This window comes from Salvelinus sp. IW2-2015, linkage group LG23 (assembly GCF_002910315.2).
Source record: "Salvelinus sp. IW2-2015 linkage group LG23, ASM291031v2, whole genome shotgun sequence".
Lineage (NCBI taxonomy): Eukaryota > Metazoa > Chordata > Actinopteri > Salmoniformes > Salmonidae > Salvelinus > Salvelinus sp. IW2-2015.
The window spans coordinates 46,024,624-46,043,254 of record NC_036863.1 but is presented as its reverse complement, the minus strand read 5'-3'; the positions used below and the strand labels follow the sequence as shown (position 1 = coordinate 46,043,254).

The 18,631-nt window shown below is 42.8% G+C and overlaps 1 protein-coding gene across 1 annotated transcript; it reads right to left on the bottom strand.

The window, feature by feature from the left end:
- Positions 1 to 5,037: 5,037 nt before the first annotated feature.
- dpagt1 (dolichyl-phosphate (UDP-N-acetylglucosamine) N-acetylglucosaminephosphotransferase 1 (GlcNAc-1-P transferase)) lies at positions 5,038 to 17,960 on the bottom strand. The gene is made up of 9 exons (XM_023968724.2): positions 17,362 to 17,960; positions 17,120 to 17,240; positions 14,158 to 14,371; positions 13,654 to 13,800; positions 11,848 to 11,932; positions 8,684 to 8,872; positions 8,430 to 8,517; positions 8,121 to 8,276; positions 5,038 to 5,615 (listed from the first exon to the last, which is right to left on the bottom strand). Exons 1-9 carry the CDS (start codon positions 17,514 to 17,516, stop codon positions 5,550 to 5,552), a joined length of 1,221 nt encoding a protein of 406 aa, XP_023824492.1. The 5' UTR covers positions 17,517 to 17,960; the 3' UTR covers positions 5,038 to 5,549.
- Positions 17,961 to 18,631: the final 671 nt, after the last annotated feature.

Genomic DNA, 18,631 nt, shown 5'->3' with positions numbered 1-18,631 from the left:
CACAGAGAGGCTGCTGCAGACTTGAAATCATTGGTCACTTTAATAAATGGATCACTAGTCACTTTAATAATGCCACTTTAATAATGTCTACATATCTTGCATTACATTTCGCTACACTCAGAGCCGGGCTGCCCTATACGCTCACTACGCAAGTTGCGTTGGGCCCCGCAAAATACGCAAGGGCTCCGCCTCCCCCTCGTGTCAAAGCAGGTGTCAATGTTTACAACTTCGATGAGAGGATGAAGCGGAGCTATCCTTCTGGTCACGAAAAGTGAAAAAAAACATAATGAGAGTGAATTGCGGAAACAGCAATCAGTTAAGCTTGTGTTCTCTCCTCTCCAAGTTTGATGTCAGCAAATAATAGTAACGTTAAGTTGATGTGCTAGCTTGCAGTGTATCTCTAGTCTGTCTGTCTGTCTGTTTGTCTTGCTAACCTAGCTCGGCAGTGCATCTCTTGGTCTGTCTGTGTCTTGCTTGCCAGCCACTTCCAGGGCTGTGTTCTGTGACTTTGTGCCTGACAAAAGTGAGAGTGAAATACAACTATTTATTACGTTTGATAACGGTGTTTTATAAACTGCATAAATAGTATTTTATATTTGAAAGTGTATAAAAGGACATCTGGGGGAGCCAGTTTGAATGGGCCTGATGCAGCTGATAAAATGAATAGTAGTATTGTTGTCTATAATTTACAGGTGCTATGCTTAAGTTTGTCAGTAGKGGAGATGCTGGAACATCAGCCAGTACAGGCACAGACTCAGTTGATCCACATCCAAAATAATAAAGGAAGGCGTGAATGACTGGTCAAATATCAACGCCATTCTGAAACACCATGAGGGTAGTCCTYAACACAAACAATATGATTAAGTGGAGAAAACTTGATTGGCACCTAAGTCGGGGACAGACTCTTGACCAGATACAAATGACAATTTTGGAGGCTGAAAGAAAGAGATGGCGGGATGTCCTTACACGTTGAATAAGTATCACCCAGTCTCTGGCTGAAAGAAACCTAGCATTCAGGGGTTCATCAGACAAACTCTTCCAACCAGATAATGGAAACTTCCTAAAAGAGGTTGAATTACTGGCAAAATTTGACCCCGTTATGGAAAATCATCTCAGCAAAATTAAAGATGGTGAGAAACATGCTCATTACTTTGGGAAGTGTGCACAGAATGAGCTGATACAGATTGTGAGTGACAAGATTCTGGAAGCAATAGTGACTCAAAGTACTAATCCATTATCTTGGACTGTACACCTAACGTTAGTCACCAGGAGCAAATGTCCATTATTCTGAGAAGCGTGGCTTTAAAGGGAAAGCCAGAGATCAAAGTGCACTTCCTTGGCTTTGTGAATGTTGAGGTTACAACAGGCTTGAATCTGTCCACTGTCATCTTAGATAAGCTGAACGAGCTGAAGATTCCATTTGAAGATTGCAGAGGGCAATTTTATGATAATGGAGCCAGCATGAAGGGCAAGCACCAGGAGTAAAAGCCAGACTGCTGAAAAAAAATCCCAGAGCCGTGTTCATCCCATGTAGAGCACATACTCTAAACCTTGTCATTGCAGATGCTGCCAAATCTTCAAAAGATGCAGTTGGGTTTTTTGGGCATGTGCAAAGCACTTCACCTTATTTTCAGCTGGCACACAAAGATGGAGTGTTTTGAAGAAACACTTGAACATAACCGTGAAGTCATGGAGTGACACAAGATGGGAGAGTAGGCTCCATGTAGTCAGGTATCAGGCTTCTGAGGTTCAGGAGGCATTACTGGAAGCCAGACAGACGATCAACGATCCTGTGGCCAAAGTGGAGGCACAAGCACTTGCAGAGGAAGTTGGGTCCTACCGCTTCTTGATTTGCTGTGTCGTATGGTGTGAGATACTGACAATGACAAACAAGGTGAACAAGCTCCTCCAATCCGCCTCAATGCAGTTGGATATCGCATTGAATTTAATCTCAAATGCAAAGGTCTGCAAAGGTCTCCCTCACTATGTCAGTACCGGGAAATTGGATTTTCTGAGGCCCAGACAACAGCCAAAAGCATTTGTGAAGAAATGAATGTGGAGGCTGTTCTGAAAGAGAAGTGACTGAGAAACAGCAAGAGGCATTTCAGCTATGAGGCTCCTGATGAACCAGTGACTGATGCACTGAAAAACCTTGAGAGTGCTGCTGAACTTCAGCACTGCCTCTCAGATGTCCAGTGAATCTTTAAAGGCTCACTGGATGGAAGTTGAAAACACTCTTAACCTTCAGAGATGACTGTGACATCAGTGGAATGGATCTGACACACCATTCAGAATTGACCTGATCTGCCATCAGATAAGATGACTGCCTTTGAGCTGCTTTCCTTTCTCTGTGAGAAAAACCTGGAGGAACTCTATCCTAACCTTTGGATAGCCCTATTGCAGTCACCCTACCAGTAACAGTAGCATCGGCAGAGAGGAGCTTTTCCAAATGAAAACTCATCAAAAGCTACCTGAGGTCTTCCATGTCATAGGAACGTTTGAGTGGTCTGGCCATCATGAGTATAAATCATGACGTGGGGAAACACATGTCCTATGATGACATCATTGATGATTTTACCTTCAAGAAAGTGCAGAAGAGGAATATTTTGATGGTAAGATTTTAATTCAAACATTCAAATGTTTACACACTTAGTAACATTTTAAGATTGTATGTCAGAAGTGCACTTGTGTAAATGACTGCTTAACTATGTGACATACTTTGTCAATTTCTTCCACACAGTCCAGACAGACTGGTGCTGATGCTGAACATGCCCAGGCTGTAGAGGGAACTAAAGTTAATCACACAGCTGTATAGGTTTTATTTTACTATTATAAGACATATAGCTGCAGCTGTAGCCTATAGGCTTATGTTTACATTGTATAGCCAAAGCTAATTGTATAATATTGTGAGGACTGGACTAATTACCAGGCAGCAGAGCCAAAGCTCAGTGTTACATTTAATTATTTTCTACATTTTATATTTTCTACAATTTCTTATTTATGTTAATGTTAATATTCACTTATCTTAAGATTCTATAGAAAATATTCTAATCAATAAATATTGTTTGTTTATACCTCATTCTGTTCTGTATAGGTCTACTTGGTCCCGTGTGGCTCAGTTGGTAGAGCATGGCGCTTGCAACGCCAGGGTTGTGGGTTCATTCCCCACGGGGGGACCAGGATGAATATGTATGAACTTTCCAATTTGTAAGTCGCTCTGGATAAGAGCGTCTGCTAAATGACTTAAATGTAAATGTACTTATTCTTAGACCGACAGATGGAGCAAACTGTTTTAAAGGAGGGAGGATTGTAGTGGGAGCACTGGGGTGTCAGGTGTGACTGTGTGGCAATGGCAAATGGTTTACATGGCTCACAGGTCAGGTAGGAGGGCCCCTTAGTAGAATTTTGCTTAGGGCCCCAGGGAGGTCAGGACCGGCTCTGGTACTCTCGCAATAACATCTGCTAACCATGTGTATGTGACCAATAAAATTTGATTTGGTTCGGGAGATGACCAAGAAACCGATGGTCCCTCTGACAGAGCTCCATAGTTCCTCTGTGGAGATGATAGAACCTCCCAGAAGGACAACCATCTCTGCAGCACTCCATCAATCAGGCCTAGTGATTGATGGAGTGGCCAGACAGAAGACACTCCTCAGTAAAAGGCACATGACAGCCCACATGGAGTTTTCCAAAAGGCACCTAAAGGACTCTCAGACCATGAGAAACGCAGAACGCAGAAGTGGCTTCAGAACAAGTCTCTGAACGTTCTTGAGTGGCCCACCCAGAGCTCGGACTTGAACCCGATTGAACATCTCTGGAAAGACCTGAAAATAGTTGTGTAGCAACGCTCCCCAGCCAACCTGACAGAGGTAGAGAATCTGAGAAACTCCCCAAATACAAGCGTGCCAAGCATGTAGCGTTATACCCAAGAAGACTTGAGGCTGTAATCGCTGCCAAAGGTGTCTCAACAAAGTATTGAGTAAAGCATCTGAATACTTATGTAAATGTGATTTTTTGTTGTTGTTGATTTTTTAAAATAAGTGTGTAAAAATGTATTGTTTTTTCTTTGTCATTATGGGGTATTGTGTGTAGATTGATGAGTGGGAAAAAACATTTTAATCCATTTTAGAATAAGGCGTAACATAACAAATGTAACAATGTAACATAATGTGGAAAAAGTCAAGATGCCTGAACACTTTCCTAATGCACTGTATATTTACAGTTTATGACTGTGTGATATGGGGGTTGGAGACTTGTTTATTTAGGCATTACAAAGAAAAACTTTTATAAACCGTAGCAATACTGCCATGTTGCACTGAGCCTTGCTGTTGGAAAACCAGTGTACGACTTTTGGCTGTAGTAGATGCATCTCCACCGACTTCACTCGACTTTCATCTGCAGTCGGTTGCTTCAGGCTTACCACTCAAACAAGGCCACGGACTTCTGCTCCATTGAATCGTGCGCATCTTTTTAGTGATGTCAGCATACCCGTCTATAAGCCTCAGGTAGCAAATTAGCAATAAAAACAATGTTTGTGGACATATTTTGTCCGGACTAAAACCTCTAGCTTCACCTCTTCCTCTCTGCCGTAGTGTCTTCATTCATACTGTACTGTCTGAGTCAGCCCCATGTTCTGTCTTGGCCAATCATGTACTGTAAGGTGGTTCTGTACACCTAGAATATTGTCCTCAAAAAACAGGAATGTTTCAAACCTTCTGGTTAGAAATATCAGTAGTGACTGTATTCAGCATTATTTCAGTGTCTACAAAATGATTAAATAACCATTTCAGAAAGGAAATGATTTGTTCTGAGCACTTCCTGGTTGGAGTATTCCATTGCAAGAGTAAAACATCACTCAAGTTTTTTTACACTTGTATTTACATTCCTACAACCAGCAGAATTGTCCAGTGTCAAAACAAATTAGCATTACGAAGGCAAAGCTTACAAATACATTATAAACTGAGAAAAGTTCACATTCCATGTCCTCCTCCTTCATAAAAATTCACCTCCTAATCGATAATACCTTCATGTAGCCCTTGTAATCTCACCACTACTGCTCTGGAGTTCCCTCCACCCTCAACTCCTCTAGGACTAAAGAAACGCTTTAAACCCCCTCAGAGAAGAACTAAAAAAATATCCTCCCAATCCCTCCATATGCAATCTGTCTTTCACAAAGAGTAGCCATCCTCAATATAGACTGGGTTTTGACCTGTGCATGGACCTCTTGCCTTTCTTTTCACAACTGTATGATTGTGCTTAATTGCTCATCCTGAAATAGTTCATTTAGCAGATCCTGAATTCTATCAATTGTGATGCCTTTGAGTGGCATGAATTTTTCTCCTGTTCTTTTTCCTTTGAAGAACTGAGGTCATCCTCAGCTGTCAGTCGTGTTATAAACAGACCCATTTTAAAGCAGATAAGGATAGGTGAAGCAATAATCAAGGAATCAATAGTCAAAATCATCATCAAGGATCAGACACGGTTGGTCCAGCATAGTTGGACATCCCTCTCTGTAGTCTCTCAGCTTTCGCTCTGTAGCTGTGGCATCTCTAGACGTCGTAGAAGAGGCGAACCAGGTGATAACGGATCCCGAAGGCCAACGCACTCCCCAGTACCTGAGACGGAGACAAATATGAATTATGCGTTAAAGGTTATTCAAAGATATCTTAGAAATGCTCACAAAGGGGCTTCATATACACGACATTACCAAACTGTTGCCACAAAGTCGGAAGCAAAGAATCGTCTATAATGTCATTGTATGCTGTAGCATTAAGGGGCCTAGCCCGAACCATGAAAAACAGCCCCAGACCATTATTCCTCCTCCACCAAACTTTACAGTTCGCACTATGTATTGGGGCAGGTAGCGTTCTCCTGGCATCTGCCAAACTCAGATTAGTCCTTTGGACTGCCAGATGGTGAAGCGTGATTCATCACTCCAGAGAATGCGTTTCCACTGCTCCAGAGTCCAATGGCGGTGAGCTTTCAACCACTCCAGCCGATGATTGGCATTGCGCATGGTGATCCAAGGCTTGTGTGTGGCTGCTCGGCCATGGAAACCCATTTCATGATGCTCCCAACGAACAGTTCTTGTGCTGACGTTGCTTCCAGGGGCAGTTTGGAACTCGGTAGTGAGTGTTGCAACCTAGGACAGACCGTCCGGTTCTGTGAACTTGTGTGGCCGACCACTTCCCGGCTGAGCCGTTGTTGCTCCTAGACGTTTCCACTTCACAATAACAGCACTTATAATTGACAGGGCAGCTCTAGCAGGGCAGAAATGTTACGAACTGACTTGTTGGAAAGGTGGCATCCAATGACGGTGCAACATTGAAAGTCACTGAGCTCTTCAGTAAGGCCATTTTACTGCAATCTCTGTGTCCTCGATTTTATACACCCTGTCAGCAAACGGGTGTGGCTGAAATAGCCGAATCCACTAATTTAAAGGGGTGTCCACATAATTTTGTATATATATATAATTTACCTTAACTTATTCATAATATTATAACAATATGGCAATTTTAGCAGACTAAGCAACTTACAGAACTGTCAACATTGACAGTGATTCATATGTCACATACATAACATGTATGTGACAGCCGATGTGAGTAAGACCTTTAAAACAGGTCAACATTCACAAGGCCGCAGGGCCATACGGATTACCAGGACGTGTACTGCGAACATGCGCTGACCAACTGGCAAGTGTCTRCACTGACATTTTCAACCTCTCCCTGTCCGAGTCTGTAATACCAACATGTTTTAAGCAGACCAAAATAGTCCCTGTGCCCAAGAACACTAAGGTAACCTGCCTCAATGACTTCTGACCCGTAGCTGCTTTGAAAGGCTGGTCATAACTCACAACACCATTATCCCAGAAACCCTAGAACCACTCCAATTTGCATACCACCCCAACAGATCCACAGATGATGCAATCTCTATTGCACTTCTACACTGCCTTTTCCCACCTGGACAAAAGGAACACCTATGAGAATGCTATTCATTGACTACAGCTCAGTGTTCAACACCATAGTGCCCTCAAAGCTCATCAATAAGCTATGGACCCTGGGACTAAACACCTCCCTCTGCAACTGGAGCCTGGACTTCCTGACGGGCCGCCCCCAGGTGATAAGGGTAGGTAACAACACATCCGCCACACTGATCCTCAACACAGGGGCCCCTCAGGGCTGCGTGCTCAGTCCCTTCCAGTACTCCCTGTTCACTCATGACTGATCAAGACACAGGAGATGATTGTGGACTACAGGAAAAAGAGGACCGAGCACGCCCCCATTCTCATCGACGGGGCTGAAGTGGAGCAGGTTGAGAGCTTCAAGTTCCACCAACAAACTAACATGGTCCAAGCACACCAAGACAGTCATGAAGAGGGRACGACAAAACCTATTCCCCCTCAGGAGACTGAAAAGATTTGTCATTGGTCCTCAGATCCTCAAAAGGTTTTACAGCTGCACCATTGAGAGCATCCTCACTGGTTGCATCACTGCCTGTTATGGCAACTGCTCGGCCTCTGACCGCAAGACACTACAAAGGGTAGTGCGTACGGCCCAGTACATCACTGGGGCCAAGCTTCCTGCCATCCAGGACCTCTATACCAGGTGGTGTCAGAGGAAGGCCCTAAAAATTGTCAAAGACTCCAGCCACCCTAGTCATAGACTGTTCTCTCTGCTACTGTACTGCAAGTGGTACCGGAGCTAGGTACAAGAGGCTTCTAAACAGCTTCTACCCCCAAGCCATAAGACTCCTGAACAATTAAACAAATGGCTACCCAGACTATTTCCATTGCCCCCCCCGTCTTTTACACCGCTGCTACTCTCTGTTGTTATCATCTATGCATAGTCACTAATAACTCTACCTACATGTACATATTACCTTAACTAACCACACATTGACTCTGTACCGGTACCCCCCTGTATATAGTCTGACTATTGTTATTTCACTGCTGCTCTTTAATTACTTGTCACTTTTATTTCTTATTCTTATTTATTTTTTTAAACTGCATTGTTGGTTAGGGGCTAGTAAGTAAGCATTTCACTGCAAAGTCTACACCTGTATTCGGCGCATGTGACTAATACAATTTGATTTGATTCAGAAATTAGACCCGTTGTCGATACCTGTATGAGCAGCATGATCGTGGTGAGATCTCTCTCGTGTGTGGGTCCCAGTATCTTCAGCACCAGGTTTATTAAGGTCATGTTGTTACACTCCACAAACTCATCATCGCCCTCCTGGCCACGCTTCACTTCAAGCACCCGCAGCATCTCCGCCACCTGATGGGCGCAAAATACACCGCCATTCATTATCCACGCAAGTCAAAGCTTTCGTTCGTTCATATCAATCTACCTGACCCAAGTCAAACATTTGCACCGATTCCACCGATCATGCTCACATTCACACCCCCAACATGTGTACATATTGATTACCTGTAAAATAAGATTTCCCAATTTGGAGAGGTCCCTCCTTTTGAATTTAGACCAACTCATTCCTAGTTTTCCTGTGTCTGGGTTCAGTCTTCATGCATCAGGCAAATATAGGAGGGGAAAAAAACACAATGAGGATCACTTTTATAACAAGGGATTATAATCTGAAAAGAAAAGATCATGGAATTGTATCAAAAGTACTATACCATATGTATACTATATCAATGCCATCATAGGAGTAAGAGCTGTGGTGTTACCTGGGGAGGCGGTGCCTGGGACAGGGTACTACATGGAATAGCTGGGGTAGTGAGTAGACAAAGTTGACCACTTGAGGAATGAAGAAGAGCAGCATGGTTTTACTGAAGTGCCCCAGGATTCCTACCACTGCAAAGGTCATCCCCGCAAAGTAGCAAAAGGTGTCTCCCACAAACACAGATGAAGGGTACCTGTAGTAAAGGCAACACGTGTAGTGTATGTTGGCAATAATTTACAACACGTTTTATAACAGCAACACCATAAACAATAGCCGTGTCTGAATACCTACACTTGCATTCTAAATAGTAGGCATTTTAGGTATGCAAAAAATTATGTTTTATAGTAAAAAAAAAAATAGAGTTTGGTTAAATGCCAGGATGTTATACTCATTTCGGTTTTTCATTTAGCAGAATTAACTGCACACTTTTGAGGAAGAGAATTGTCTTTTGATTATCAGCTGATAATGAGATAAGAGACGCACTGTACCCAAATGAACAAAWGGCGGTAATGCGCATTAGATGACACACTCTTAGGATGGGTGAGCCTAGTACAGTGCCTTCAGAAAGTATTCACACCCCTAGACTTTTTCCACATTTTTGTGTTACAGCCTGAATGTAAAATGGATTATATTGAGATTTTGTGTCACTGGCCTACCTACACACAATACCCCATAATGTRAAAGTGGAACTGTTTTTAGAAATGTTTACAAATTAATAAAAAGCTGAAATGTCTTGAGTCAATAAATAGGGTCAATAAATAGGCAATGTGTGTCAATCTAATTAACATAATAAAGAAATCCCCATCAAAATCTGTCAGTTTAAGCTAGAGATATCTGGCTGTGGAAAGGGGCCGAGGTACAGCGGTGTTTGTCAGACCATTAGAGATACCGAAAACCGTTCTTCTCACGGGAACGTCTGTAGCGTCCGAACGGTTTGGCCTACAAAAAGAGGAGACTGTTCTCCATTTGCGCTACTACCACAACAAGTCTCAGTGGACTCATCTGAAGGTAACTAATACACATGAATGGAAATATGAAGATAGTTTTGTGCCCCAAAAAATAAGGCGTTAAGTATGTGTCCAAAAAAACMAATATTTTCTGAGCTTACTTATATCTCCTAAATATAGGACAGACACTTCAAAACCGAATTATTTATTTTGTGACTTTATTTTTTGCCATTTATGAATGTGTTATTCAATATGTTTCTACGGGCTATAGTAGTAAAAGCCAAATACAATATTTTATCAAAACAAGTTCTTAAAATATTTGTTTTGATACTTAAAGGAATTCTAAATTCTAAATCAAATAGCTAAACGAGCCATGGTATGACCATCTTAAAACAATTCCATATGTTAGCTTAGTAAGACCCCCCCACCCTCCCCAACGGCTTAGACTTTTAGAGGTTAACAAGATTTTCAAATGACTCATCTCTGTACCCCACACATACAGCTAAGTGTATGGTCCCCCTCAGTCGAGCAGTGAATTTCAAACACAGATTCAACCACAAAGACCAGAGACGTTTTCCAATGCTTCGCAAAGGCCACCTAATGGTAGATGGGTAAAAAATAAAATAGGCAGACATTGAGCATGATGAAATTATTAATTACATTTTGGATGGTGTATCAATACACTCAGTCACTACAAAGATACAGGCGTCCTTCCTAACTCAGTTGCTGGAGAGGAAGGAAACAGCTTTGGGATTTCAACATGAGGCCAATGGTGACTTTAAAACAGTTACAGAGTTTAATGGCTGTGATAGGGGAAGACTGAGGATGGATCAACAACATTGTAATTTCGCCACAATACTAACCTAAATGACAGAGTGAAAAGAAGGAAGTCTGTACAGAATAAAATATTCAAAAACATGCATCCTGTTTGCAATAAGGCACTAAAGTAAAACTGCAAAAAAAAATGTGGCAGAGAAATTAACTTTATGTCCTGAATACAAAGCATTATGTTTGGGGTCAAATCCTACAACACGGAGTACCACTTCATATTTTCAAGCATGGTGGTGGCTCCATCATGTTATGCGTCACGGTTGTTAGAATGGACGGACCAAGGTGCAGCGTGATTTGAGTTCCACATTTTATTTCACGGTGAAACTTCCAACAAAACAATAAAACAAACAACGTAACATGACTTACGTGGTGCAACAAGCACATATACAAACAATATCCCACAACCCAGGTGGGAACAATGGAGAACTTAAATATGATCCCCAATTAGAGACAACGACAATCAGCTGCCTCTAATTGGGAACCATACAACAAAACAAACATAGAAATAGMAAAACTAGAACACCCCCCTAGTCACGCCCTGACCTACAACACCATAGAGAACCCCGAGGGCTCTCTATGGTCAGGGCGTGACATTATGGGTATGCTTGACATCGGCAAGGACTAGGGAGTATTTTAGGATAAAAAGAAAGGGAATAGAGCTAAGCAGAGGCAAAATCCCAGAGGAAAACCAGGTTCAGTCTGCTTTCCAACAGACACTGGGAGACAAATTCACCTTTCAGCAGGGCAATAACCTAAAACACGAGGCCAGATATACACTGGAGTTTCTTACGAAGATGACATTGAATGTTCCTGAGTGGCCTAGTTAGTTTTGACTTAAAATTGGCTTGAAAATCTATGGCAAAACTTGAAAATAGCTGTCTAGCAATGATCAACAGCCAACTTGACAGCTTAAAGATTTTTMWAAAGAATAATGTGAAATATTGTACGATCCAGGTGTGCAAAGCTCTTAGAGACTTACCCAGAAAGGCTCACGACTGTAATCGCTGCCAAAGGTGATTCTAACATGTATTGACTTAGGGGTGTGAATACTTATSTAAATGAGATATCTGCATTTAAATTTCAATAAATTTGCTAACATTTCTTAAAACTTGTTTTCAATTTGTCCTTATGGGGTATTGTGTGTAGATGGGTGAGATTGTTTATTTATTTAATCAAATTTGCATTCAGGCTGTAACACAATAAAATGTGGAATACGTCAAAGAGTATGGATACTTTCTGAAGGCACTGTATTTTGATWWTTGTTGCTTACTGCATTCATTTTTACGAAACAGTGCGTTCTAAATAGTATGTAGTACAATTAGTAGAGTATGTCGTTTTAGTAAGTAGTAGACAAGACAGATTTCAGACACGGCCAGTGTCTCCAACTCACCAGTTGTGGTAGAAAAGTGCTAAAGTTGTGAAGAAGAACGGGAGCATGAAGTAAAGGGAGAAAATGTGGTCGTCTCTGTAGTCTCCTGCAAAAGTCAAAAAGAGTGTGCACAATTACATCCACATTTCTATATACACTGCTCAAAAAAATAAAGGGAACACTTAAACAACACAATGTAACTCCGTCAATCACACTTCTGTGAAATCAAACTGTCCACTTAGGAAGCAACACTGATTGACAATACATTTCACATGCTGTTGTGCAAATGGAATAGACAAAAGGTGGAAATTATAAGCAATTAGCAAGACACCCCCAAAAAAGGAGTGATTCTGCAGGTGGTGACCACAGACCACTTCTCAGTTCCTATGCTTCCTGGCTGATGTTTTGGTCACTTTTGAATGCTGGGCGTGCTCTCACTCTAGTGTAGCATGAGACGGAGTCTACAACCCACACAAGTGGCTCAGGAGTGCAGTTCATCCAGGATAGCACATCAATGCGAGCTGTGGCAAAAAGGTTTGCTGTGTCTGTCAGCGTAGTGTCCAGAGCATGGAGGCGCTACCAGGAGACAGGCCAGTACATCAGGAGACGTGGAGGAGGCCGTAGGAGGGCAACAACCCAGCAGCAGGACCGCTACCTCCGCCTTGTGCAAGGAGGTGCACTGCCAGAGCCCTGCAAATGACCTCCAGCAGGCCACAATGTGCATGTGTCAGCATATGGTCTCACAAGGGGTCTGAGGATCTCATCTCGGTACCTAATGGCAGTCAGGCTACCTCTGGCGAGCACATGGAGGGCTGTGCGGCCCCACAAAGAAATGCCACCCCACACCATGACTGACCCATCGCCAAACCGGTCATGCTGGAGGATGTTGCAGGCAGCAGAACGTTCTCCACGGCGTCTCCAGACTCTGTCACGTCTGTCACATGTGCTCATGTGCTCAGTGTGAACCTGCTATCATCTGGTAGAGCACAGGGCGCCAGTGGCAAATTTGCCAATCTTGGTGTTCTCTGGCAAATGCCAAACGTCTGCACGGTGTGGGGCTGTAAGCACAACCCCCACCTGTGGACGTCGGGCCCTCATACCACCCTCATGGAGTCTGTTTCTGACCGTTTGAGCAGACACATGCACATTTGTGGCCTGCTGGAGGTCATTTTGCAGGGCGCTGGCAGTGCACCTCCTTGCACAAAGGCGGAGGTAGCGGTCCTGCTGCTGGGTTGTTGCCCTCCTACGGCCTCCTCCAGTCTCCTGATGTACTGGCCTGTCTCCTGGTAGCGCCTCCATGCTCTGGACACTACGCTGACAGACACGCAAACCTTTTTACCACAGCTCGCATTGATGTGCCATCCTGGATGAACTCACTACCTGAGCCACTTGTGTGGGTTTAGACTCCGTCTCATGCTACCACTAGAGTGAGAGCACCGCCAGCATTCAAAAGTGACCAAAACATCAGCCAGGAAGCATAGGAACTGAGAAGTGGTCTGTGGTCACCACCTGCAGAATCACTCCTTTTTTGAGGGTGTCTTGCTAATTGCCTATAATTTCCACCTTTTTCTATTCCATTTGCACAACAGCATGTGAAATGTATTGTCAATCAGTGTTGCTTCCTAAGTGGACAGTTTGATTTCACAGAAGTGTGATTGACTTGGAGTTACATTGTGTTGTTTAAGTGTTCCCTTTATTTTTTTGAGCAGTGTATTAGACCAGGAAAGGTTCCTTGATTTATTTTAAACATTTGGTAGGATGTGTAGACACATAATTGAAGGACTGAGAACAGGGGATGTTGATGAAAGATAGAAAACCGCCACTTACCACCAAGCTCAAGCAGGTTGAAGATGATGATGGAGCCAGAGATGAAGAGCGCCTGTCCTGACTCGATGCCGTTGATGCCTGCCAGGATGTTGATGGCATTAGTACAGAAAACTGCCAGCATGCCCATGTAGACATAGTAGAGAATACCTACAGAGAAGAGATAACATCAATCAGCATAAGATGTACAACAAAGCATGGAGGATGACTTACAATGTTAGTGAAATTGATACAACACCGCCAGTGGGTAAAACTGGTTGAAATGACGTCATTACAACCAGATAACAAGTAGATATACTGTTTGTAAAGTAGTTGGAATTTATATAATTTCAACCAGTTTTGCCTGAAGAAACACGATGAATATTTATAATCCAGTTCTCCTGTGGCTGTGTGCAAACTAAGAGGACCTTCAAGAGAAATTTGCATTGTGCCCAAACGAAATATGTGATACAGATGACGTTATGTTTGCCTCTCCAGTCTGTCATTTTTATTGTGACATTCACTCACCCAGATCCAAGTGCATCCCCAGTAAGAGCCTGAAGGGCTTGGGCACCACAATGACAGTGTTGCCGAAGTTGGTGAAGTAGACCATGAGCAGCGGCAGGGAGGCTATGGTGGGCAGCAGGAGCTTGTGTCTCCAGCGCAGGTTCAACACGTCATCAGCGAAACCCAGGAAGATCATACAGCAGATGGCGAGTAGAGCACCAATTAGCTGGACAAACTGGTCAGGACAGAACAAGCAGGCAGAAATGTTGAGCAATGTCAGCCTGTCACGTTACGAATGTTGTGTGCTACAAATCCTGAAAAACAGGCCAGAGATACTTTGTCTGGGATTTTTTTGTCTTGCAGTCTCTGATTTTTGTGTATCGTGTTTTGTGTGGACCGCAGGAAGAGRACCTGTTGCTATAGATGGGTTAGCTGATAACGCCACAAAAAAACAATTAGCACGCTTCAAATGGGGCAGAAGTCCATGTGTTGTTGTGATTCTGGATGGTCAGATAGCTAGCAACAATGACAATAAGCTGCCACGTGGGTACCGTAGGTGGCTTCTTTTAGCTAGTTTTATCTTGTTCTTGATACCATCTCTTGTTTTAAGGTGTTTTGACTGATGTAACGTCTATGCTAATATGGCTAAAATTAGCTCGCTAGCTAAACAACAACTGTACTGATGTATGAGTGAAAACAAGTGTTCATTGTGCACATTTATTCATTATTGGAGATTAAATAGTTTACATGTTGTCAACGATCTATGCCAACCCCCTCTGTTTTGCACCATAGCGCACTCGTCAGTTCTCTTTCGTTTTCGTAACGGGTTTCCAAATCACTTAATATCAAAGATGTTTAAAGTCACACCACAACCTTACTGTACCCACATGATCTGTCACTATAAAAGGCAGTGTGGCGTGACATACTGTCTTTTTTTCACTCATGTTTACACTATATATATACACAAGTATGTGGAAACACCTTCAAATTAGAGGATTCAACTATTTCAGCCACACCCGTTGCTGAAAGGTGTATCAAATCGAGCACACAGCCATGCAATCTCCATAGACAAACACTGGCAGTAGAATGGCCTTACTGAAGAGTGACTTTCAACAAGGCACGGTCATAGGATGCTGCCTTTTCAACAAGACAGTTCGTCAAATTTCTGACCTGCTAGGGTTGTCCTGGTCAACTGTAAGTGCTGTTATTGTGAAGTGGATACGTCTAGGAGCAACAACGGCTCAGCCGCTAAGTGGTAGGCTACACAAGCTCACAGAATGGGACCGCCGAGTGCTGAAGCGCGTAAAAATCACCTGTCCCCGGTTGCAACACTCACTACTGAGCCATTGGATTCAGGAGCAGTGGAAATGCGTTTTTTGGAGTGACGAATCACGCAGTCCGATGGACTAATCTGGGTTTGGCGGATGCCAGGAGAACGCTACCTGCCCCAGTCATTATGGGGTATTGTGTGTAGATTGATGAGGGGGAAAAAACTATTTCATCTATTTTAGAATAAGGCTGTAACGTAACAAAATTTTGAAAAAGTGAATGGGTCTGAATACTTTCCGAGTGCACTGTATATACTCTATTCTAGTCAAGGCTATATAACTAACCTTTTCTATTTATATACTGTCCATGTCTATACACACCATCATACACATTTATATTCTGGACTTGTCATTGCTCGTTCTGATAATTRTAAATTCCTTTTTATGTTTTGTATTTGTGTGTATTGTTAGGTATTGTTAGGTATTACTGCACCTGGGATAACTTCTGCAAAATATGTGTACAACACAAATAACATTTCATTTGGGAGCTAGATGTTGTCCACGGTTTTCACTTGAGCTATGTGAGCTCTCAGTCAAGAACGCCTTTCTATTGGCTATTGTTTCAGCCAAGCGTGTTAGAGAATTGCATGTGCTTTATACCCATCCTTCATGCCTCACATTAGCAGAAGATGGATCTAAGGCAGTGCTTCGGCCAAATCCAGCATTCTTACCTAAGGTGCTTTCATGATCACATACTAAACAGCCCTCAATAATAGCGACATTTCACCCGCCTCTCCACAGGAGAGTCGTGAGTTGCATACACTTTGTCCGGTTAGGGCATTGAGTGCCTATCTTGCTGCAAAAAGAACTGTTCGTTAAACAGAACAGCTTTTTGTGTGTTATGAGGAGAACACCAAAGGGCACGCTGTCTCAAAGCATAGATTGGCACATTGGGTTACYCTGCAGCAGGTAGACCAACTACAGACGGGGCGGTAGCACACCAGGGGTATGGCCACTTCATGGGCCCTGTTGAGAAGGGCCTCCCTGGACTCTATCTGTGCTGCCGCAAGTTGGGCAACACCGATGACTTTCATGAGGTACTACAGAATCACCATCAGTGGGGTCTGTAGTTCTGGACATGGCACGCTCTCTCAACCCAGATAAGTGAGCATACTGTGAGCCTTGAACCTCATTTTGTAAGTTCTAACTTTCAGCTTGCTTATACAGTTGTATACCCTCGTTGTAATTCTGTGGTACCCTGTTGGGTAATTATATTCTATTGCATCCTGTGGTGGATGCAAGGACATCCCAGGGACTAAGTTAAATGGTAAGTTATACCCCTCTTTGGAACAGCATCTCCCATAGGTCGTTTGGCGACCCGGTACGAAAACGAAAGAGAACGTTGGGTTATGGYTGTAACCTTGATTCTCTAAGTAGAGTAACGGGTCGCCAAGCTTTCATGTCATTCCTCCACCTCTGCGGGGTTCAAGTGAAGTAATAGACAGTATGTCGCGCCACATCGCTTTTATAGTGACAGGTCACGCGGGTACAGTAAGGGTGTGGCATATCTTTAAACATCTTTGATATTAAGCTTCTCAATCACATCGCTAAACAACCAAACCGTCCATTGCAACAGCTAATGGGGATACAAATAAACAAATAACAGACAGAATAATAGGTACAGTATAGGTAACTCCCCCAGTTCCCTCACCCACCTCATTGTGTGGGAAGCCAGTGCACTGCTCTTCTACAAAGCAGCCGAGGAAAGGCACTGGGATGAAGCAGAACATGATAATGAGGAACACGGTCCCACTGATGACGCCCTGAGACTCTGGCCTGCAAAGAGGAGAAATTAAAATAAGTCAGGACAAAATCACAACGAAAAACGAGTAAAATAGATTAACATAGGCTATTGGATAGTAGATCATTGGTAAACAATTTATATTGATAAACGTACACTTCCTTCTTGTTAGTTTTGTTCAGATCCATCCCATAGAGTCTGGCTGAGATGAAGTGGTCTTTGAAGGCTGGAATTAGCTTTAATGTGGCCAAGGACCCAAGTGCAGACATGCACCCGTTGATAACAAGGGGTAGGACAGGAATTGTCGACATGTTTTCTGGATATTCTTAAGACTTGCCTGGATGAGGTTATATCTGATACCTATCTAACTACCTGTGTTAGATAGCTAGATATATGATAGCAAGTTAACTAACTAGCTGAAGCCGACCCTCAAACTTTGAGCAAGCTAGTTTACACTGTCAACAACCCCACATAATGTGTCTTCATATTGAGCGAATGAAATTTAACAATTTAACAATAGTAGCTAGAAACTAAAGTTGTTTTTATCTGGCAAGCTAGTTAACAAGCAAGCTAAATGATCTGACAGGTAGCTAGCTGGTACAGACTGTCTCTCTTTGCATCAACAGCATTCGCAGAATCCTCTACCGAAGCATGTGTCTAATCATTTTTCAAATAATAGAAATCGCGAAATGACATGCATATTATCTGAAAAATACAGTTTGCTAAAACGACAATCCCTATATTCTCAGTTCTTGTTCTTTCCTAGTTTATAGCTCAGTAGTTCCTAGTCGAACGGTGGAACAACCATAGAGAATGCTAGAGAGTGCATCGCTATGTACTATCTATTATGGCGTCTGTGAGCGCACGAGCAGCGTTATTGAGGCAATCTCCATTTTGAAGTCGTCAATGTTCTTCTTCACAATTGACTGATCCCTCCTGGTGACCCGGTTGGACGTGACTCCAACATGGTCATCAGGAAGGATCAGCCAATGAAGTTGAAAATACCACCCAGTTGACTACATTAAAATTGTCCAAATGACCTTTTAGCTACTAGATGCCTTTATCATTCTCTATGGGGACTACCGAAGTTCCACGTCTACTTCCGGTTATGTGAACCGCTAAAACCCTGGTAAGGTTATTATTGTTATATGTGACAACAACTCTCTTCACAATTATTTCTCACGTAATTGGTTTCACTATCTATCAAAATTAGACCTCTTCATTTAGATCGAAAATGGGTTTTAATCAGTTTCAGACGGACGCATTACAGGGTAACACGGAAGTTTGCTGTAACTCTTCTTCTTCGTTTCTGAATGTATCGTAAATCCGATGTCATTGTATACAATGACACTTACTCAGTGGCTCCCTGGGCGACCCCCCAAAAAAGCACCATTCTACACTAACTGTAATTTTTATTCAGACATTT